This window comes from Anabrus simplex, chromosome 4 (assembly GCF_040414725.1).
Source record: "Anabrus simplex isolate iqAnaSimp1 chromosome 4, ASM4041472v1, whole genome shotgun sequence".
Classification (NCBI taxonomy): domain Eukaryota; kingdom Metazoa; phylum Arthropoda; class Insecta; order Orthoptera; family Tettigoniidae; genus Anabrus; species Anabrus simplex.
This window is the reverse complement of record NC_090268.1, coordinates 368,556,402-368,580,390: the sequence shown is the minus strand read 5'-3', so window position 1 is coordinate 368,580,390 and position 23,989 is coordinate 368,556,402. Positions and strand designations below refer to the sequence as shown.

General features: G+C 40.0%; 1 protein-coding gene across 1 annotated transcript in view; it reads left to right on the top strand.

Annotated features, from left to right (window-relative positions):
• The window catches only part of LOC136872280 (suppressor of lurcher protein 1-like), a 339,284-nt gene that overhangs the window by 280,092 nt on the left and 35,203 nt on the right, over positions 1-23,989 (top strand). Inside the window, exons 6-7 of the mRNA XM_068227413.1 lie at positions 9,311-9,534; positions 20,848-20,910. Of these exons, the coding sequence (XP_068083514.1) occupies positions 9,311-9,534; positions 20,848-20,910 (287 nt within the window). The remainder of the gene's footprint in view (positions 1-9,310; positions 9,535-20,847; positions 20,911-23,989) is intronic.

The window sequence follows — 23,989 nt, the reverse complement described above, 5'->3', positions numbered from 1 at the left end:
CTGGACGGTGAGTCGCCAAAGTGAAAACGTACTCGTAGAGAAATTCAAAAAATGAAAAGAAAATTTATTACCAAAGTTGGGAATAATAATGCACCTGGACCTAATCTCATTACCTCTGAGGTGCTCAAAGCCTTCACTGAACCAAGTGCGGTTAATAGGCATGAATTATATAACAGCAAATGGGACAATGGAGTTGGATGAAGGATTAGTCTACTTCGGTCATCATTCCTTTCTGTGCCAACTATAGAACTATTTCGCTAATATCACACGTTTGGAAGACACTTTCAAATATCCTACGTGAACGTTTGAGACACTGCTGTATTTAGATATCACCAGAGCAGGTCTGGCTTTGTAAAGAATTAAGGAACGCGTGAGGAAACGCCAAATATTACAAAATATTAGAGATTAATTCTCTCCTTGTATTTCCCATACTACGGAAAGGCATTTATTTATTTATTTATTTATTTATTTATTTATTTATTTATTTATTTATTTATTTATTTATTTATTTATTTATTTATGACAACTTCCTCCATAAGGAGGCGGCCACAAGGATAATCAACACAGGGTTACGTACTGAAAGAGAGATAAAAAGCAGAGAAAAAAGAACAATAAATTGCATATATTAAGAAGTATTAGAAAAAGCTGATGATGAAGGGAAAGAAGAAGAAGAAAGCCCTGTGCTCTATTGTGGCAAACTATACAGATGATGCCGGAGTATTGTCAGTGACCTTCTGATGGCAATGGTGGCGATGTCATACAAGTGGGCACGGTTAAACTTCAGAGGATCCCAGAATTTCACAAGGAATTTGGGAATCGTACCCTGAGCGCCGACTATAAATCCATAGACAGAGATGTCCTTCACATATTTGGTTTTGTAGTTCGGCACGGTTAGATGATAGATGGCTCTATTTTCAGCATCAGTTTCATCTGGCTGAATGATGAAGTACTCAAAGCGTATTTTTGTGTCTAAAATTAACCCATGAGTTCTTCTAGGTTGAAAGGCTATCACATCCATACGCCTAGTAGCATCAGAATCTGCCGGATGTTGTCTACATTGGAAAGGTTGTTATACCTGGATATGATGTGGTTACTCGTGTCTATAGATAGGTCTCGTATGCACATGACTTGCTCTTCATCCAAGTGCCTGGTGACATTAATATAGCTAATATTAGGCGTGCCAATTAATTGCATATGTTGATATACTGAATATCGGCTTCCCTCGTGACCTGAAATATGCCAATACCTTCATATTATCGGCATAAATCACATGATCTGGAACATCCATTGGAATCTGTAACATCTCATTAGCACCACTCTTTTAAGACTTCAACAGAACCAGACAAGAAGGTCTTAGGCATTTTGTTCAGAGGCGTGAATCGGAACGGATAAATGAGAGTAGGTAATATGGAACTATTCAAGACTGAAAATTTCTGATTGGGCTGCAACAAGGGCGAGCTAATGAGAGTGTCGATCTTACTTCGTGTCTTATTAAGCGCAGTCTGCAGGGCAAACTTCAGTTCATTAAAAACATTTACTCTCAAATAGCGAACTACTCTTCCATTACACTAACATTTTATTTCAATATTTTCTCATCTGAAAGTTTACTTTTCCCAATAGACAAACAAACTAATGTGTAGGTATCCATAGCCAGACCAATTTCTTTAAACATATTAAGGGCAATCCTAGCTAGTTCTTTGTCAGATTCGGCCTTCCTTTCAGGTGGTGCAGATCTTTTCGGGAACACCCTCAATCGAGATGAGCTGCATATTTAACCACATCTGACATTTCTGGCAGTACCGGGAATCGAACCCGGGCCTCCAAGGACGGCAGTTAATAGCGCTAACCGTTACGCTACGGAGACGGACTCTTTCCAGTCATCGGAAAAACATATTATGGTAATGTTAGTCTGATTTTCTGCAAGCCGGTATTCATAATTTCCTGCTAGAGAATGTTCAAGACCGCCTCTGTGGTGTAGAGGTTAGTGTGATTAGCTGCCACCCCCGGAGGCCCGGGTTCGATTCCCGGCTCTGCCACGAAATCTTAAAAGTGGTACGAGGGCTGGAACGGGGTCCACTCAGCCTCGGGAGGTCAACTGAGTAGAGGTGGGTTCGATTCCCACCTGGAAGTGGTTTTCCGTGGTTTCCCACTTCTCCTCCAGGCAAATGCCGGGATGGTACCTAACTTAAGGCCACGGCCGCATCCTTCCCTCTTCCTTGTCTATCCCTCCCAATCTTCCCTGTTCAGCGTAGCAGGTGAGGCCACCTGGGCGAGGTACTGGTCATCCTCCCCAGTTGTATCCCGCGGCCCAATGTCTCAAGCTCCAGGACACTGCCCTTGAGGCGGTAGAGGTGGGATTCCTCGCTGAGTCCGAGGGAAAAACCAACCCTGCAGGGTAAGCAGATTAAGAAAGAAAGAAAGAAAGAAAGAAAGAAAGAAAGAAAGAAAGTGTTCAGACAGTTCCTCCACAATGTGGTTGATACCGACATTACGTAGCGCTGGAGATAGAGAGGACCCTTGTAATACACCACAATTAATTTCGATTGGCTTTGTTTTCTGATTCCGTATTCTATCTGTGTGATGCTGACATGTTGTAGGACTAAAATTAGGTGAATGCGCCTTTCAGGAACTCCAGCAGTGCCTGAGGTGCTATTTGGATGTTCATGGCCCACATTTTCAAATGCATTCTGGATATCCAGAAATATAACACATGCTTCGCCCTTTCACCTTTTTATTTTTAGTGCGTTGTAAAATGGCTTCTAAAATGGATGCGTTAATGTGTGTACCGGGTGAGTTCGTGAAACCTCTCTGATTCCCATGAAGAACAACCGGATTTCGCAGCTGTTTGTCAAGAACTTTGTCGATACCTCGTCTGATAACAGAGCAAATAGTAATAGGACGCCAGTTGGCAAGGTCATTTTCATCCTCGCCTTTGTAAATGAGAACTGTTCGAGCTTTCATGACTGTTGATGAACTAATAGGGTTGTTAATATCCTGGTAGTGATAACTGCAATTACTTCTAAAACTTTAATGCTTTTGATAGCCCGGACAATTACATGATAGGACAACTGGTGGTGTCTATCGAAATCTTTTGAGTTGCCTGAATCACATCATCTTTCGAAATAAGCGGACTAGGGTATATCTGCCTGTTAGGTCATCATCCCAGAGGCTGGTTGGATCCTCAAATAGCACCACCAAAGGCTATGCAGTTATAGGGAAACCGCAAAAACCAATGGCAGAGCCCAAATGAGGCTTACTAGGCAAGATGAGGAGTGAGGTAGTTTGCCATTGCTTTCCTCACTGGACCAGAATGTGCCACTGCAGCACGACTGATCCTATAAGCAACACCTTTCGTAACACTCAGACACTATTTGTGCTCCGAATGTCATTACTCAGTACCAAATACCCCAGCAGCTTCCATATGGTCACAGCCATGGATGAGACTGGGACTTCAGAGGAAGCTACACTTTGCCCTGGCCTGTGCCTAGAGACGGATACAAAAGTACTGCACCCAACAAGAAATGGCAATAGGCAGGTCTATATGAATTACTGATTTCCATTCGTTTTTCTCTCAGCAACCTTTGGTGGGTACTCCTGTTGTATATGCTCATTAGGACGACAAAGAACGCCAGAAAAATATGCGTGTACTGCTTCATTTGTGTTCGACTCGTTGGCTGAATGGTCAGCGTACTGGCCTTCGGTTCAGAGGGTCCCGGGTTCGATTCCCGGCTGGGTCGGGGATTTTAACCTTCATTGGTTAATTCCAGTGGCCCGGGGGCTGGGTCTTTGTGCTGTCCCCAACATCCCTGCAATTCACATACACATGACACTATCCTCCACCACAATAACACGCAGTTACCTACTAATGGCAGATGCCGCCCACCCTCATCGGAGGGTCTGCCTTACAAAGGCTGCACTCGGCTAAAAATAGCCACACAAAATTAAATTTTTGAAAATTAACTTCATTCGTTAGTGTAAAGTAGGTTATTCTCATGCAAAATCCTTACGAATTATTTTCCGCTGCTGATTATAATAATTATATCGAGTTAACTCCTGTGTGTGCTTATATCTTCTCTTCTCTCTGTCTCTATTCTTTGACATATTAGGGTTTAAAGAAATCGTATACGTTCCTTGTGGAGTGTTCGTTTTCTTCCTCGAAGTATTTTCTGAGATGGGTGTTTCGGTCCGTGTAAAAGATGAGGTTAGAAAATTGATGAATTTATTGACTGTAGTGTTAAATTCAAGTCTTGAGAGAATTTGTTTTTCCAAAACTTGACATACCGTAAGTCCAATTTTAAAAAGGAAGAGTAAGCCTCATTAGTATGTGGTGCAATATACAAACATTTAAGAAAAATAATTTATCAAAAGTTGGTCATCTCCTAATAAGAAAGGATTTCGGAGGCTATTAAGAAAGGAATAAAATTCGTTCGAATGAAGCATCTGATGGTTGAAAATTTAATTTATATATACGAAGGACTGCAAAGGATTGCAAGGTTATGAGTGCACATATGCTACTTTATAAATACCTACATCAGAATGTGTCAAGTCTGTAAACCACCCGCAGTAAATTTTATTTCATGCATAAATGAAGATCAAAATAAATGCGTCCAATTAATCTCGACATACTACAGCCCATATCAACTGTAATCATTCCTGTAAAATAAAACAATATACAATGCACACATATTATGTTAAATAACTTGATCAAATATAATAAACACCCTAGAATTCTGGTCACATAATGTGTAAAAGATTCTCAGATACGTAGAAATAACATCAAAAAACTACCTAGCAAACATAGCCACTCCGGTAAACGACCAATATGCACTAATATTCTCTTATATTACTCGATCAAATATAATATACACAGTATAATTATAAAATTATACTAATTCCCGTCTTTAGGATGTTAAATAATTAGATAAATATAGGATAACATTCTCACCAGAACACAGACAAAACTCTTTTATGTATATCTAAGAAACTTCACTGCGCTGGTTCTCTATTCCTCCTGTTTAGTAGCCTAAGTCCACCTGCAGAGCCGCACAGATTCAGCGACGTATGTCTCATCCATCGAATTCCAGTCGAGTCCCACGCTGTAGGATCCTCTCTTTCGTCTCTCTTCCACTACAGCTCTCTTTCAAACCGAGTGGTGAAATGTTTTCGAGGTGTACTTGGTCCTGTATTATCATATGCTCCATAACCCCTCTCGCATTTAACTGATATTTCCGTTCCTTCACAAAATGAACAGGAAAATGTCGTCCCAGCTTCTGATAGCCTACATACAAAAATTACCGCCATCTAAATTCTTAATACGGTGCGTCACACCAGCAACGGGGCCTCGAGACAACATGTTGGTATGTTCCGAGCGGTATATTCATAACCTCCCGCGTATTCTATTACCGATATTATTACATTTATTGATTACTTATGCACCCAATAATCTTTATTATGACTACTAACCTTTTCCACAAGCGGTGTTTAAAGTGGTGTCGTTCAGCATTCAAACATTCCTGGCATCTTCTACTGAAATTACGGTATAGGGATAGGGATCTGGAAGTCAAGTAGTGTTGACATAAAGATTTTAGTGTTGAACTATAGAAGTATTGTTAAGAAAGGAATAGAATTAAGTAATTTAATAGATATTTACTTACCAGATATTGTAATAGGAGTTGAATCATGGCTGAGAAATGATATACTGGATGCAGAAATTTTCTCACGGAGCTGGAGTGTGGATCGTAAAGATAGGATAGATATGGTAGGATGGGCGAGTATTCATTCTGGTGAAAGAAGAATATGTAAGCTACGAAATAGTTAAAGATGAGAAACATGAAATTGTAGGTGTAAGGCTGAATTCTAAAGATAATAGGCATCTTGATGTCTTTGGAGTGTACAGACTGGGAAAGGGTAGCGCTGACGCTGATTCAGAATTATTAGATAAAATAATCAGCTATCTGGGAAACGATACGGAAAGGAATGTGATTGTAGCGGGCGATTTCAATTTACAAAATGTCAGTTGAGAAGGTAATGCGAACGACAGGAAGCATGACCAACAAATGGCAAATAAGTTAATATCGGGAGGACTGCTGATTCAGGAAGTGATGCAACCAACCAGAAGGAAGAACAATCTGGACGTAATGCTGGTAAAACGAGATGAGCTCTATAGAGAAAATGAAGTATTAGATGGTATTAGCAATCAGGAAGCTGTTTTTGTCGTAGTTAAAAATAAATGTGATAGAAAAGAAGGTCTTAAAAGTAGGACTATTAGGCAGTACCATATGGCTGATAAAACAGGTATGAGGGAATGTTTAAAAAGTAAGTATGATCGGTGGAAAACGGTAAATAAAAATGTAAACAAACTCTGGGATGGGTTTAAATAAATTGTTGAGGTATGTGAAAAAAGGTTTGTACCTCTAAAAGTGGTAAAGAATGGTAAAGACCCACTATATTATAACAGAGACGTAAAGAGACTATGAAGGAGGTGCAGACTGGAAAGAAATAGAGTTAGAAATGGCTGTGCAAGTAAGGAGAAATTAATGGAACTTACTAAGAAATTGAATCTAGCAAAGAAGTCAGCTAAGGAAGGCAAGCATAACTGGCAGTCATAAAAATTTTAGCAAAAAATGGAAGGGTACGTATAGGTACTTTGAGGTAGAAACAGGTTCCAAGAAGAACATTCGAGGAATCGTTAATGAACAAGGGAAGTGTGTATGTGAGGATCTCAAAAAGGCAGAATTATTCAGTCAGCGGTGTGTAAAGATTGTTGGTTACAGGGATAATGTCCAGTTAGAGGAGGTAACTAATACTAAAGAAGTAATAAAATTTACCTATGACAACAATGACATTTACAGTAAGATACAAAAGTTGAAAACTTGAAAATCAGCTGGAATTGATAAGGTTTCGGGGGATATACTAAAGACATTGGGTTGGGATATAGTACCATATCTGAAGTATTTATTTGATTATTGTTTGCATGAATGAACTGTACGAAATGAATGGAGAGTTGCTATAGTTGCCCCTATGTATAAAGGAAAGGGTGATAGACGTAGAGCTGAAAATTACAGGCCAGTCAGTTTGACATGCATTACATGTAAGCTTTGGGAAAGCATTCTTTCTGATTTTAGTAGACATATTTGCGAAATTAATAACTGGTTCGATAGAAGGCAGTTCAGATTTAGGAAATGTTATTCTACTGCAACTCAGCGTGTATGATTCCAGCAAGATATAGCAGATATCTTGGATTTAAGAGCTCAAATGGATTGTATCGCGGTTCACCTGTCTAAGGCATTTGATAGGGCTGATCATGGGAGACTACTGGCAAAAATGAGTGTATTAGGACTAGAAAAAAGAGCGTGTGAATGGTTGTCTATGTTTATAGAAAAAAGACTTTAGAGAATTATATTAGGCGAAGCTTTATCTGACCCTGTAATAATTAAGAGGGGAATTCCTCATGTCAGTATTATTGGACCTTCGCGTTTCCTTATCTATATAAATTATATGAGCAAAGAAGAAAGCTCGGTCTGTTATGGGTGATTTCTGACAGAAGAGTAGCGTTACAAAAATGTTGCAAAGTTTGAGCTGAGAATACTTGCGAGAAAGGAGACGAGCTGCTCGACTACGTGGTATGTTCCGAACAGTCAGTAGAGAGATGGCGTGGAACGACATTAGTAGACGAGTAAGTTTGAGCGGTGTCTTTAAAAGTTGGAAAGATCACAATATGAAGATAAAGTTGGAATTCAAGAGGACAAATCGGGTAAATTTTCATTTATAGGAAGGGGAGTGAGGGATTGGAATAACTTACCAAGGGTGATGTTCAAAAAATTTCCAGTTTCTTTGAAATCATTTTAAAAAAGGCTAAGAAAACAACAGATAGGGAATCTGCCACTTGGGCGGCTGCCCTAAATGCAGATCAGTATTGATTGATTGATTGATTGATTGATTGATTGATTGATTGATTGATTGATTGATTGATTGATTGATTGATTGATTGATTGATTGATTGATTGATTGATTCATTCATTCATTCATTCATTCATTCATTCATTCAAACGCATTAGTTCCTGTTACATAATTGTCCTAATTACCGTTTTTATGTTGTTTTTAAGTTCATCTATGGTGTGAGGATTATTTCTGTAAACTGTATTTATTAGGGTTCCCAGAAATAAAAGTCACACACAGTAATATCGGTGGGGCGGGGTTTCCATAACCCTTTCTAATATCCTATCATCAAAAACTACCTCTATGTCTTGCAAAGAATCATGTGCAGTATGAGATGTGGCAGAATCCTGTTGAAAATCGCTATATATTTTCTCATTACCTGTCAACATTTAAGAAACATGATGAGAGAATTTTTGTGCGGTATCTCTCTGAATTTATGGTATTTATGAAAATTTTGGGGCCTAATATCCCTTGTGCAGTTACAGCACACAATACACCAATTTTCTGGTCATGTAAAGGAACTTCGTGAATTAATCGCGGATTTTTTGTGTTCCAAAACACATGAAGAAACATGACCACTCAAATGAAACCATGCTTCGTCTGAGAAAATAATTAAAAGTGGGTAAACAATGCCGTCAGCAATATTTTGCAACGTCCAATTACAGAAACTTACTCTCGCTTTATCATCACAGGTTCGTAATTGATGGACTGTAGCCACGGTGTAAGCTTTCAATTTCAGTATTTTATTAGCAGTATGTACTGGGGATTTTGATATACCGACTTCTTGGAAGTGGGAGATCGTTCAAATTACGTGTTAATGTCGTCGATTTTTTTTCTTCCCATAGAACACTTTTTATGATATCTGGCTCCGTGGCTAAATGGTTAGCGTGCTGGTCTTTGGTCACAGGGGTCCCGGATTCAATTCCTGGTAGGGTCGGGAATTTTAACCATTTCGTTGGCATAGAGGCTAGGTGTATGTGTCGTCTTCATCATCATTTCATCCTCATCATGACACGCAGGTCGCCTACGGGAGTCAAATCAAAAGACCTGCACCTGGTGATCCGAACTTATCCTCGAACACTCCCGGCACTAAAAACCATACGCCATCTCATTTACTTTTTATGATAAAGTTTCAATTATTATTATTAACAGTATTTACAGAATAAAGCGCTGAAACAGGTAAAACTCAGTCGTTTACTCGCTTTTTAAATCTCTACCATAAACTACCCATCTACCTTTTATTCCTTACCTAATAAAGTTACATATTCTTGAAATTATTCCCTATAAATTTGTTACACTCTGTAGTAACGAATTACCTAGTACGATGCACATGCGCAATGTGTTCAACGTCAACATGTAAACTTTGTTTCAGCTGCCTGAACCGTGCTGACGTGATCAAAGTTTGGGACGGTCGCAGTTCCCTTGCACCGGCCATTACGGTGCTGTGCAATGAGGGATCAGAGCTGGAAGTACTCTCCACAGGACCAGACCTCTACATTGAGTTCCTAGCGAATTCAGAGTGGCCTGGCCAGGGTTTCAAAGCCAACTTTCAGTTTCAACCAGGTGACTTCACCATCAGTGATATTCCTTCAACAGGTACGTTTATATTACTGTATGGCTCTTAATTAGGGAGAAAATTGTAGTTTATATATGGCACTTAAAGTCCTCCTTCACAATTTTTTTTATGCTCACTTACAGCAGTGTGATAACGAAGTTAAACAATTATTACCCAACAACAAACACTACAACGAGAGTGCAACAAGCAATACCATAGAAAGAAAATATTACTATTAGTTTAACATTCTAAATCCAGCATCAGCATATACAAATACACAAAAACAGCCCTTGGGGGGGGGAATATAAAAGCTTCCACCATTCGTAACCTCGGCAAGTGATGGGGTAGAGTGGTTAGCTCTACGCTCGGCCGCCTTTGCCCTCAGGAATTAACCTGGTACTCATTTTTGGTGTAGGCGAAGTGAACCTCAGGACCATATGCACCTCCGGAAGTGGAAATCTCGTTTCTTAAATTTTACGACATCCTGACGGGGATTCGAACCCACGTCCTTCCGGGCGAACCGAATACGCCTTTACAGCCTCGGCCAGGCAGCCCCTATATAACTTCACACACAACTTAAATATTTGCAGTGCCAAACACTTCGGCTTACAATACTATACGTTGAGCTTACTACAAGCGTAGCATTACAGGTGATAATAAAATAAAGTCAAAACATAATTACCCAAGAACAACAATAACAACTACTACTGCAACAAAAAGAGTACTATAAGCAATTCCATGGAAAGAAAATATTACAAGAAATACTACTAATTTAAGATTTAAAACCAATATGAAGACATGTGTCCGCCTCTGTGGTGTAGTGGTTAGCGTGGTTAGCTGCCACCCCCGGAGGTCCGGGTTCGATTCCCGGCTCTGCCACGAAATTTGAAAAGTGGTATGACGACTGGAACGGGGTCCACTCAGCCTCGGGAGGTCAACTGAGGAGAGGTGGGTTCGATTCCCACCTCAGCCATCCTGGAAGTGGTTTTCCGTGGTTTCCCACTTCTCCTCCAGGCGAATGCCGGGATGGTACCTAACATAAGGCCACGGCCGCTTCCTTCCCTCTTCCTTGCCTATCCCTTCCAATCTTCCCATCCCTCCACAAGGCCCCTGTTCAGCATAGCAGGTGAGGCCGCCTGGGCGAGGTACTGGTCATTCTCCCCAGTTGTATCCCCGACCAAGAGTCTGAAGCTCCAGGACACTGCCCTTGAGGCGGTAGAGGTGGGATCCCTCGCTGTGTCCGAGGGAAAAGCCGACCCTGGAGGGTAAACAGATGATGATGATGATGATAATAACATTTTATATCACGGCCTTTGTATAACAGAAACAGGTGAGGGGGAAGTGTCAGACATTGAAAAATACGTAAGTGATCACAAATTCAGTGTCCGCCATTTGTAACTTTTACTTTTCACTTAGCACTAGCACTTATGATCTTCTTTAATGTCTTGATACCTGAAGAGAATCTATCAAAGACTGGTGCACCTAATGTATTCCAAACCCTTATGGTCGTGTTTACGAAGGAAAACTTACCCGCTAGTTTTTAGCCCTATTTTTATTCTTGTGATCATTTCTCAATAAGTACGAGGGAGGTTCCAACCTATTCCTAATACTACTCCAGGCAGCCCTTCCCGTGTAGCTCTTATAAATACCACACAAAACCAAACCAAACCAAACCCCATGGCACTACAGCACTTGAAGGGCCTACCAAGCGACCGCTGCTCAGCCCGAAGGCCTGCAGATTACGAGGTGCCGTGTGGTCAGCACGACGAATCCTCTCACCCGTTATTCTTGGTTTTCTAGACCGGGGCCGCTATCTTACCGTCAGATAGCTCCTCAATTCTAATCACGTAGACTGAGTGGACCTGGAACCAGCCCTCAGATCCAGGTAAAAATCACTGACCTGGCCGGGAATCGAACCAGGGGCCTCCGGGTAAGAGGCAAGCACGCTACCCCTACACCACGGGGCCGGCATAAATACCACACAGGCGAGCTCATTTGGCGAGTCATCGAGCAGAACTCATTATCATCATCATCACAAATCGATTTACTCATTTATGAGTGTCGTGCTGGTTACATCTATGCCATAGCTTTGTCATCCCGGACGATCTTCAGTTTTCCTCAGGAAACACTGGAAAAGTAAACTGGTGATACGTAGTCTTCACTTGTTTCATCCATCTGGTTGCAGTCCTTCCCCGTGGTCTGCTGCCCTCACCTTTCCCTTCCATAAGCAACTTCTGTAGATATTCTCCAGGTCGTCTCGCAACGTGTCCCAAAAAACTGCAGTATTCTTCCACTGATACGAAAAGAATGGCGTTCTTCTCGCCGTCTAATACACACATAGCATTCTACGCCAGCACAACATTTTCAAAGGCATCGATACGTCTTCTGTCCAAATACTTTACTCACAGCCATATGATAAAACAGAGAATACAATGGTTTCAACGAGACCTAATTTTGTAATATAAGCAATTCCCCTGTTCTTCCAGATCTTAATTAATTTTATCATAGCTGTTCGTCCTTCTCCATTCCTCTTTCTCGGAACTTCTCTTATGAATGATAGTTGAGCCAACGTATACGAAGTCGTGCACTACGTCCAACTCCTTCAAACGACCTGTTCTATCAATCACCACGAGTTTGTAGTTACTGAGAGCTACTGATGTCAAATATTCCATAAGTAATATCCTATCGCTGAAGTTACCCCGACCCTAATTATGTGCGGCTGGGGAAACATTTGGTTGGGTTATAAAATTTAGTGTCATTATATACATTACCTCCCTGGATTCTTCATTGCAGGTATATTTCACTTTCTGCAGGACACCATTTTTTAACGTAAAACCATCGGACCAATTCGTCTAAATTATCTTTTAAACACTTAAAAAATGTCACTGCCAACATCAAAATTTCTTTGTGTTAATTTTATCGACGGAGAAAGGTTTCTATTTTCTGTTTGATGGTTTTATTTTCATTTCCTACCAGTATAATCGTGGTCTTCTAAAAGTTAAGAATTACTCAGGAACATTGGCTGTAAATCTCTAGGTCCCTAATATTCAGTGCTGTGGTCGTTGAGAGATCTTCAGCATAAATATTCCTAAAGTTCCCAGAAGAAAGATAAGTGATGAACTATTGTTCGACTACGCAGATTCTGTTAGGTAAACGCTATTGGAATTTAACATCTCTTTTTTAAGTTGCTTTACGTCGCACCGATACGGATAGGTCTTATGGCGACGTTGGGACAGGAAAGGGCTAGGAGTGGGAAGGAAGCGGTCGTGCCCTTGATGAAGGTACAGCCCCATCATTTGCCTCGCGCGAATATGGGAAACCGCGGAAAACCATCTTCAGGGCTGCCGACAGTGGGGTACGAAACCACTATCTGGCGAATACTGGATACTGGACACACTTAAGCGACTGCAGCTACCGAGCTGGACGAACTTAACATTTCAATGTCAGATTCTCAAATATGTGTCTGAAACTTTCCTAACTGTCTGACTAACTTTTGAAACATATAAATCTGCATTTAAAATGGAAAATCTGAAAATTAATATTCATTAAATAAAATACACACTCGTGGGACCTTGTACTCACACTTACTTGTTACCGGCTTACTTACACATACGTTATTTGAAGGGCGCCAGCTGCCACTCAGTGCAGCAATAATAGAATGAGACTCTTGACTATCTCTAGGGTGTGGGGTAATAAGCTTACTTTTGACAACATACCATATAAGTTCTGGGAAAAGGAGATTGGCGTTCGGTTTCCTCATTAATTTTGAGGTTAATATATTTTACTGTCATTGAAATAAAACTATGAATTTGTTTGATAGAACAAAATATATTCTTTAAATAATATTAAAAAATAGTGAGTCTTGTTGCGATAAAACAGATGAGAATATGAAATTATGACATTGCAACTGAAAGAAACTAGGCATGAATTTGAATTCTTCTTGACCGGACATTTAACAATTTATACGAAATATTTCCCTCACTGATTCACTTGACTGTACCTTCAACACTTTGAGTGTAATTACGACGTAATCCTTTGATCTGGTGTTTACTGTAGATGTGTCACGCCTAACTTGGTGATACATCCTTGTGACTGCTTCTTCTCCATATCATCTGACTTCTTTGTAAGTCAATATGGTATCCCTCTCTGACTCCATGGTAAGCCCTTGCGACCGTGTCTTCAATTAAGTGAGCGACCAGCTTTGTCCTCACTCTCTCAATGACCAATAATTAATGGCTCACTGAGTCTTCTCCATCTCTCGTTCACACTTGTTGACTGACCGACTGAGGCCTCTTCATCTAGTAGACTTCTTCACTGTTCAGCTTCCGTTTAACTAATGACTGACGCTACAATATGCACCCACCTTTTATAGACGTTGGTTGACACAGCTACGTAATCTCCAGAAATAACAATGACATACTCCCACAACGCCTCAAACTGTTGCATGTAATGGTGAAATCCCCTGGGGCGGCTGAGTCTCTGAGCGAATTGCTAAAAGCTCACGATGACATAGCCATGACGTAGCAATGACTTGGCAGAATCGCCAGTAGTGCAAAATACAACAACGTCACATCCACATCGGATATATCGAAACTCTCACTGTACAGGCATTTAATGTTAATCTACATATACGTATATATTCATACACTCAATTACAAATACGCAAGCGACAAGCATTGAATAATGGAATTGAATAATAATTATAACAAAATAATAGTAATCTGACAGATAAAATAATAATACGGACATAATAATAATAATAATAATAATAATAATAATAATAAAATACAGATATTACCTTGTAACGGGATTTGAACCGTTACATGTCATATAATTAATATTGTCAATACGTTCTCTCATGAAATAATAGAGGTGCCTGTGGGTTTTGCTACATCTACAAATATAACGAGTGCTAAGAAGTAAGTTCAGCAATAAGTGCATATTACTAATGGACTAATGGAATGGACCGTGAACTTGTTTACTTATAACTATCTGAACTTCGAACTCAGAAAGAGCCTCATGGAATTATGGTTGGAGTGTTGCCTTTGTATGGCTGTGCGACATGAACAGCGACGACAGTTCAGAAGGGGAGACTTAAAGCTTCGGAAACCTGATGCTTCCAGATAGTGCTAAAAACAGCAGAATGGACAAAGTAACGAATGTCGTAGTGTTAGCTGGAGTAGAAGAATCGAGATGTCTTACGCGTCAGATTTAGATTTGACGAGACCGGTTGGTAGGCCACCTACTGCTTCATAACACATTTCTAACAACAATAGCCGAGGGCTGCATGTGAGAGGAAGGCCACGTGTGGAGTACAAGCACCAAATGATGTCGATAATTGAACTACATAGAACTGAAAGGGAAGGCCGAAAGAGGAGAACAATGGAAGACTGCTGCAAACCAAGTCATGAACTGAGAACCAAAGAGGAAGAAGAAGAAGGTGAACAGGTCAATCACGCTTTTCAAATAAAACGGCCAATACATATTCAGTGAGATTTATTGATACATTATTTCTTACAGAGCAAGTGGCTGGGCGGTTTGAGTCACGTACTTAATAAATTGTATTCGGGAGATGGTGGGTTCGAACACCACTGTCGGCAGTCCTGAAAACGGTTTTCCGTGGTTTCCCATTTTCACATTATTCCACAATCGCTTTATTGCCACTCCCAGCCCTTTCCTCTCCCGTCGTCACCATAAGACCTATCTGTGTCGGTGCGACGTAAAACAACTTGTGAATAAGAAAACAGAATTATTTCTTCTCCTCCTGTAAGTGGGAGTGGAGGAATACTTCTACGCTATCCGCTAACTGTCAAAATAGGCGAATTAAAGGGGGAGCAGGTTCTATCAGCTTGGAAGCGTACGTTAAACTACTTCAAAATGGTGTCATTGGTTACATGGCCACGAAGAGTGGAGCATTCGCATCTCGTGGCATGGAGACGGCTCTTAGCGTCTCCCGCTGCTCCCAACACTTGGTGTCATACAGTGCAACAGGGCGAATGACCTACACCTAGATAATTGATTTGATCCGAACTGGCATTCGTCTATCACAGAGTAAAATTCCCCCTAGCGCATCCAGGCCGCATAATACGAGGTGTGTTCAAAAAAAGACCGAACTGTGGCTAGAAAAACTTTGTTATGTAGCTTACATCATTTCACAGACTGTCCCCTTCAAAATAGTCCCCTGCACTATCAACAGCGTGTTGCCAACGTTTCTTCCACTTTTGGAATGCTTCCTGGAATGCACTTTCTTTGATGGCGCGAAGTTGCCTCGTCGCATTCTCCTTGATCTCTTCAATGTCTTGGAAACGGTGTCCTTTCAGGTGGTTTTCAGTTTGGGGAATAAGAAAAAGTCTGCTGGAGCCAAGTCGACCGAGAGAGAGGCATGTGCTGGCGCATTGTCATGGTGCAACATCCAGGATTTGTTTTCCCACAGTTCAGGCCTCTTCCTGCGCACAGCATCTCTCAAATGCGTTAAAACATTCTGGTACAGTTCTTTGTTCACTGTCTGGCCTCGGGGTACAAACTCGTGATGGACAATGCCTTTCCAATCAAAAAACACAATCAGCATCACCTTGATGTTTGAACGACTCATTCGTGCTTTTTTCGGTCGAGGAGAACCTTTCCCCACCCACTGTGATGATTGCCTTTTGGTTTCGACATCGTAACCGTACACCCACGTCTCATCTCCAATGTTTCCACAAACGTTTTCCCAACTTTGAAGCAGAACTTCACGCACACGCGTTGTTCCTCAAGCTGTTTCATTATAGAATTCGACGAACATGTGACACACGCAATCACTTCAGAGGCTCTAACTCAACTGATAATGCATGCAATGGAATGCGGAAAGCAGCGGTTTGTTGTCAGAAGTTGCCGCTAGGCGCCGCCACAGTCACAACTCGCTCAATGTTGCGGTTTGCGCGCAATTTACAAGGTTCGGTCTTTTTTTGAACACACCTCGTACTTGCTCGCCCGTCGCCGCTGATGCTACCATCACCTTGGAGATGGGAACCGAGATATTGAAAGATGTCCAACTTTTCGAAGTGTTTTCCACTGGTTTGAAAATATATACTACTTTTTGTTTCGTTGAGGCCCCTCTGGTGAGCTATCTTCTTCCTTCATCTATGCGCTGTGGGTTGCTTTCCTTTCCTGACTCCTCTTCACTCCCACTCGAGGACGTCAGTGACTGGAGAAAGTCGGATTTTCTGATCAGCATTCTAAATTTGTCCCTGTTGAATATATCCTTGGCATCATTTTTTTAAATTCTAGATCTTTTCGAATCAGTTTCGTCCATTTAACATTTGTCCCCTTCTATTTATTGAACTGCACTTTATAAATGTTCTTCAGTTGAATCATAGACAAAACTGACAACACTGCAATTTATAGACGGGACAGCCAAAATATGGCATCACTGCATAGTTTGGCGTTTGTAGTAATATTTGTGGTCAACTTAAAGAAAAATTAGCCCTCGAAAAGGTATTCCTTCCGGAGGCTAGGTAGATCCTCAAACGAATTCCGCTTTTAATTTTTAAGACATAGTGAAAGGCACGGCTAGTACAATGCTCTTTTGGAGGTTTAAGGAGATATTCCATATTTTTAAAGTTTATTCTTAATTATTATGGTTATTCAACTATTTTAATAAATATTTCCAATGAATGGAGGCGCATTTATATCAACTGTAGCATAGATTTGTTTAACGTACGTACAATACATTCGTACATTATTTCGGAAGGCAAACTATATCTTTATCTCCAGGTTGTTTATGTAACTAATTGTCTCTGGGATTCTTAATGCATACGGCCAAATGAGTACTTCACAGCGTGGTTCAATTCCTATGTAAATAAACTGCTTCGTCCACTATGACACACAGCCACACGCTGCTAAGCTAAGGCATCAATGGACATCTGCCGCCGTCTTCGCTGGGGTCTTATGGATCACCTGCTTTAGAGGTCAAGAATCTGTCCTCTTGAAACAGTCGAGTTTTTGGTCCGCTGAAGAAGGCCCTGAAGAGTAAGCGTTTCATGACCAATCAAGCGGATCCTCGTACTGTGGGAAGTGTCCTTCAACTTGGCACTAGCGTCTATCTTTGTGAGAGTGGGCGATGGAGAAACTTGTTCAATGTTTGAACAGGAACCTGAACGGTAGAGCCTTAAGTAGGATGTTGCAGTAATACAGTTTATTCTGACTAATACATTCAGTGTAAGTTTCTAGACACTAGTTGTGTTTCAACTGAAGGGTCCTTGTAATTTTATTTTCATTGTTGTTGTTGTTGATGATGATGATGATGATGATGATGTTATTCTCAACTTGTGAAAAGGAGTTTAGAACACCGCCTAAGCTATAAGTCATTAATGACCTGATAAATCTTTCTGATGATACGTGTGTTTGGTGTCAAAATTAGTGGGTAAGGATGGAAGCAATCAGCCGTCGACTAGTTCTATATGTTAGCATTCGCCAGAAATGAATTAGGAAAATTATGGAATACAATTTCTAGCAGGAATGAAAGTGGGAATTTCACCCTTTTGTGTTAAGGATTCTCTGTAAACTTCAAGTGTATTTTTATGTTGTTATATCCTGGGATTTTTGTCATCTCTGTCTTTCAATACTTTTTTTAATTGTAATAGAAAATGTATTCTGTATGGAAGACTTGTGGTTGGTCTTAGATTTGGTGGTTCTGTGACAACTGGCTGCAGATCGTACTGTGTCAGTGAGGGTTTGAACTGCGATGTCAAGTTCTTCATTAGAGTGTTGTCCAGGTTGTGTTTCCGTTTATATTTCGGATGTTAATGATGTTGGAATTTGGTTTAGCTTTTATATTAATATCTGGATCAATTTTAAGGACTACCGATTATGATCACAATCTATAACCTATAATGACTCCAGCTTCTAAATCATATGATAGGTCTTGTTCTAGGACAATATCAAGAACATCTGGAAGATGGGGAGTCCGGAATGGACCGTAAGTAGGTTCTGTTGGTCCTATTATGACTGTTATTATTGGAAGTATAAATTTTGATGGCTTGAGCTTCCATTCCTTAGAGCGTGGGAAGTATCAGTTGATTTTTTGTTTGAATGTGATGTCTAGACCCTGGGTTTTTCATTGTTAAGATTAATCTACTAGGATCTTCGATTTTCGTAAAAATCCTTTCCCCATGAGCAATTATTTTCTCGTGAGCCGTTCGCTATATCACCTTCCTCTCGGAACCTATCTTGTAATTTATTTCCTTTTCTATCAATAGAAAGTACAACCAGCATGGTTCACACAGACACTAAATGACCACAAGGAAGCAAATATTGACATCAAGGATGCACATAATAGCAAGTTCTTTAGGGACAAAATTCAAAAATTCATCTTAAGGGATGAACAAGGAAAAGAAAGCAGCCACATAACATAGAACAGCTCCGGAAACAGAGATCAGAACGAATGAAACAGATGTGGGCGAAGAGAGAGATGGAACATAGCAAGAATTGAAGAATTGATTTAACGTGCTCTCTGTAAAAGTGCTATTCGGTTAAATAAATAAAAATAAATAAATGGTTAAAGTCGCCGACTACTTGTCTGAATGGGCAGCGTTCTGTCCTTCGGCTCAGAGGGTTCCGGATTCGATTCCCGGTTGGATCAGGGATTTTAATCGCGTCTGATTAATTCTTGTGACTCAAGAGTGCGGGTGCTTATGTCTGCTCCATCACTCTCCTCTTCGTATTGAGACAACACACCACATCACCAACCGCCACAGAAACATGCAGTAGCGAGTATATCCATCCATATAGGGTTGATGTAAGGAAGGGCATCCGGCCGTAAAATAGGGTCAAATCCACATGTTCGACGCAGTTCACACCCGCGACCCCAGAAGTGAGGGAAAAGCGGTAGTAGAATAATAAGGAGAAGGAGAAGAATTATAAATGATTAATGTCCCTAACGGTTCATCAAAACAATGTTTCTCTTCTATTGTAAATATCCTTTAAATATGGATTGGAATTGAATAACTGTTATGCCTAAGAGATGTGTGATACTCTCGTAAACGTTTAGCTACTATTTCCTTGTCAATTAAGTATTCGCTTACTTTTTCACAATTTGTTTTACGTCGCACCGACAGAGACAGGTCTTATGGCGACGATGGGAGAGGAAAGGCCTAGGAGTTGGAAAGAAGCGACCGTGGCCTTAATTAAGGTACAGCCCCAGCATTTGACTGGTGTGAAAGTAGGGAAACTACGGAAAACCATCTTCACGACTTCCACCTTGTCAATTATTATTATTATTATTATTATTATTATTATTATTATTATTATTATTATTATTATTATTATTATTATTATTATTATTATTATTATTACATCCATAATGGGCTGACTCGGCTTAAGCAAGGAGTCACCCTCTTGATTATGAAACCATAGGTACATACATCTACAAATATTTGCAACAGAAATTATTACAACATATACATTTGTACGATAAATATGCACAGGTGATGTCGCTAAACAATTTCTCCATCTCCCCGCTTTGGTAATGTGTTCTTCAGTATTACTGGAACTGCAGCCTGGAACTTCATGCTGTTTGTCGTAAGTCAGTGGAAATTCGTTCCTAGAAACTTTCTCACAATGTGGTAGGTGCTCAGGAGGGTGGCTTTCTGTAGTTCAACGTATGTCTGATGATGCAGGTTTAATTCGGCTAGAGAGCTGTGCAAGCTTTTTGGAATAACACCAGTACATTATATTATTATTATTATTATTATTATTATTATTATTATTATTATTATTATTATTATTATTATTATTATTATTATTATTGTTGTTGTTAATAATGAGATCGTGAGTGGTCTAGGAATCTTTCTTAACATTATGGTTGTTAGTCCTTTCTCTATTTTATATACTCCTACTTTAAGATAGTTTCGTAAAAAAAGTAATTTTCATTATGCCATGAAGTTTGTCTCTCACGTAATTTTCTCTGCTAAGGTAAAACATTTTACCTGATTATCTCTTTGTAAAACCTATAAGATTTGTGCTGTTCTATATTTTTGGTGATAAAGAAATAATTGTATATTTGAAAATAAGTCATTATCACTTTCCATTTACACTCAGTCATTCTACTTAACCTTATCCATGCCTGTATCACGCGCGGAAATCCCTCAGTGCTCAGTATGCTTCATGGCAGTTACATATGCGCACTGTGTGAATTTATCTAGTGAATATCATATACTTGTCACATATTCATATTACTTATGATGGACTGTCATTGTCGTATAGTTGGTATTCATGATAAAGATATTTAAACAGTTTAGTCTGTGTGACTATTTGAAGATAATATTCCAAGGTACGTCACTACTTATGTTAACTGGACGCCATTCCTTTTTTTGCAGATCAGAGTTACTATGGTTATAATAAAGTGTCTGCAGAAAACGAGCCAGCAGTCAGTGCTACAAGTAAGTTCAAATTTCACTTTTCTTTATATCAGTGCCAATAGAGTAAGTATATTAGTAGTAATAATATAATGGTAATAGTAAAAAGGGGCAGGTTTCTAGGTCCCTGGTAGGCATAAAAGAAGGATCTCTTCCCTCTGCTACGTCAGAAATCGTAAAAATTATCCTATGATTCCAAACATGCAGATTGGCACCACCTAAACCACCTAGGTTTTAAATTAATACCGTTGCTGTGTTATTGTAAGCAGGCATTGCCTCCGTGATACCACTCAATTGTAATTTATTTATTTATATCGTGTCAGAAGCATACATAAGTTTAAAATTAAAGATAAGGAAAAACATAAAACATAATATAAATACTCCAATGGCGAAGAGCCACATTAAACTATGTGAGCCCAAAACCTTGCAACATCAAGTGCATTTGGCTTCGCTTTAACCAGGTCTTCTGTTGTGCAGCTGAATGGGCATGAACTGCATTGCAGCAAATGGGCTGTGGTCTGCTCTTCTCCACATACACACAAGGTACTGTTCACTTCGAAACCCCATTTCTTCTGGTTTACCCTGCACCGCGTAACACCAGAGCGCAGTCTGTTCAGTGCTCTCCAATTCACCCAATCTGTGACATGGCCAGGAGGGAGTTCCTCTTTTGGGCTCATCCATTGACTGATCCTCGTATGTTGACTCCTGACGCGCCGTTCTTGAATTCTTGCTTGCTGCGCTGTTCCTGCAAGTGTTTCGGTTACTCTCAAGAAGCTTTTCCTAGACTTAAGTCGCTGGCGTGGTGGCTCATATCCAAACAAAGGGTGGGCTTTCGATGTCAACACCTTTCTCTTTTCTTTCTTGGCTGCCACTTCACGGCGAATATCGGGAGGTGCTATCCCTGCAAGGCAATACACAATAACAATAATAATTAAAAAATAGTTGGCATATACTCGTATTGATGAATATTGCCGGTGTTCATACATAGCTGCGTCGCAATCATTTCACGCACAATAAATGACACATCTTTTTATTTCTCCTTTAACACACAAATAGTTCTGTATCAAAATAACAAAAACACACACCGTTCCATATTCAGGAACATGGTAATATATAAGAGAACTTCACATGTTGAAAATGGAACCGACGTGGTCGTAGGTAAAAAAAGACAACGCCCAAAGACCCATGGCTATGGTGAATAAAGAGTTGAAGAAGCCGACGCTGCCGGAGGAACGTCCGGGCACGTGAAGAGCTGGTTCAGGACGTGACAGTTTACAAATCACCAGTGGCAGGTTGTTGATACAGCAGACACCTGTCGGGTCACCCGAGAAAGCCACAGCTGCCGATGCTGATACCCAACAACAACATGTCAGCATCATCGAAAGTGCTTTGCAGAAGTCTTCTCTAACCACCGAGGCTGGCCGCAGTAGAAAACGCACGAAATGGACTCGAGAAATGAATACAGACGTCATGCGTTTCTACTTCAAAGCAAAGGGCATGAAAAGAAACATCTATTCCCCATCAGATGCTTACCAATAAATACCCATATACAACCGAACAACGAGTACGTGATCAGTGTAGAACCATAATACGAAATAGCCTTCTAACGGACTTAGAAATACAACAGATCAAACAGGTCCTCAATGAACTCCAACCAATGTGGAAAACTTCAATGAAAGTCATCAAACAATTGATATAAACACAAGATGAAATCAGAGAATAACAGGTAATAGTTAAAACCCCACATTTTGAAACAAAAACGAAGAAAACACAACAGAGTCATACGCAAAAATAATAGATATTATGCAGGCAGCATTTATCAAATGGGAGGACAGTGATCCAAATTCAAGGACCATTATCCCAAAACTGAGGTCAAATCACTGTACTAAAAATATTATTGAAGATTTTAACCAGTGTTTGGCATTATTTCTTGATGATGATGATGATGATGCTTGTTGTTTAAAGGGGCCTAACATCGAAGGTCATCGGCCCACATTATTTCTTGATAAAATAGATAGAAAACCTTAAAGGCATTCATCTACTCATATGCTGAGCGGCTGTTACTGTGTGAACACTCCACAACCAGATTCCCATCGACCAAAACTTTAACCCCAGTACAAAAAGAATTATTCACTGGGAATTACGGATAAATAATAAAATAAAGGGCTTGCGTGAAATATTAGGCTTGCTCACACGGTATACTTCCGGTAATAAAACAAGAAAAATCACCTCCAAAATCATGAAAAAGAGGCCAAAATTTAAAACAAAGGAGACTAATAAATCCAGGTAACCATAGATTACTGCAAACAAAAACTGGCTATAGAGACGGCAAAATTGAAGAGATATAATGAAAGCTATCAAAGAAAGGCACAGAACTCTCTTCAGGGAAAATGTAAAGTCATTCTACAGAAGTCTTGATAAAATGGTTGAATTACCAACTTTCCAAATACCAAATGACGAAGATATAACTAACTTTTGGAGTAATATGTGGCCCAGACCTGTACATCATAGAGATGTTGCAGAATGGACCCGTAAAATACACGAAAAACATTCAAACATTGATCCAGAACAAGGCTTAGTCATCACTGAATAAGATATACAGAGTATTATTAACAAGACACTCAGAGGGAAAACTCCAGGTCCAGACAAAATCCAAAACTATTAAAATATTCACCAGTACACACAAGGAACTGCTTGATCTTGTGACTCAGGTAATTGATAATCCTCTAAATTTAACACAATTTTTCACGGAAGGATGAACCAACATACTGCCAAAGAATGATGAAACTGCTAACCCAGCCAGTTATTGACCAATAACCTCTACAAAATCATCACATCGGTCTTCACCAATGTCATCTATGGGCACATACTTCATTATAACATTTTGGCAGAAGAACAAAAAGGCTGTAGGAGGGTTGGCAAAGGTTGTAAGGAACAGCTCATAATCGATCATGTAATCCTACAGCAGACATAGGAGCAGCAACGCAATCCCTTGATGACCTATATTGACTATAGAAAGGCATTTGATGGTGCCACATAGCTGGCTAATCCACAACCTTAGACTATACAGGATAAATGAAACCCTCATCAATTTTCTTACTAC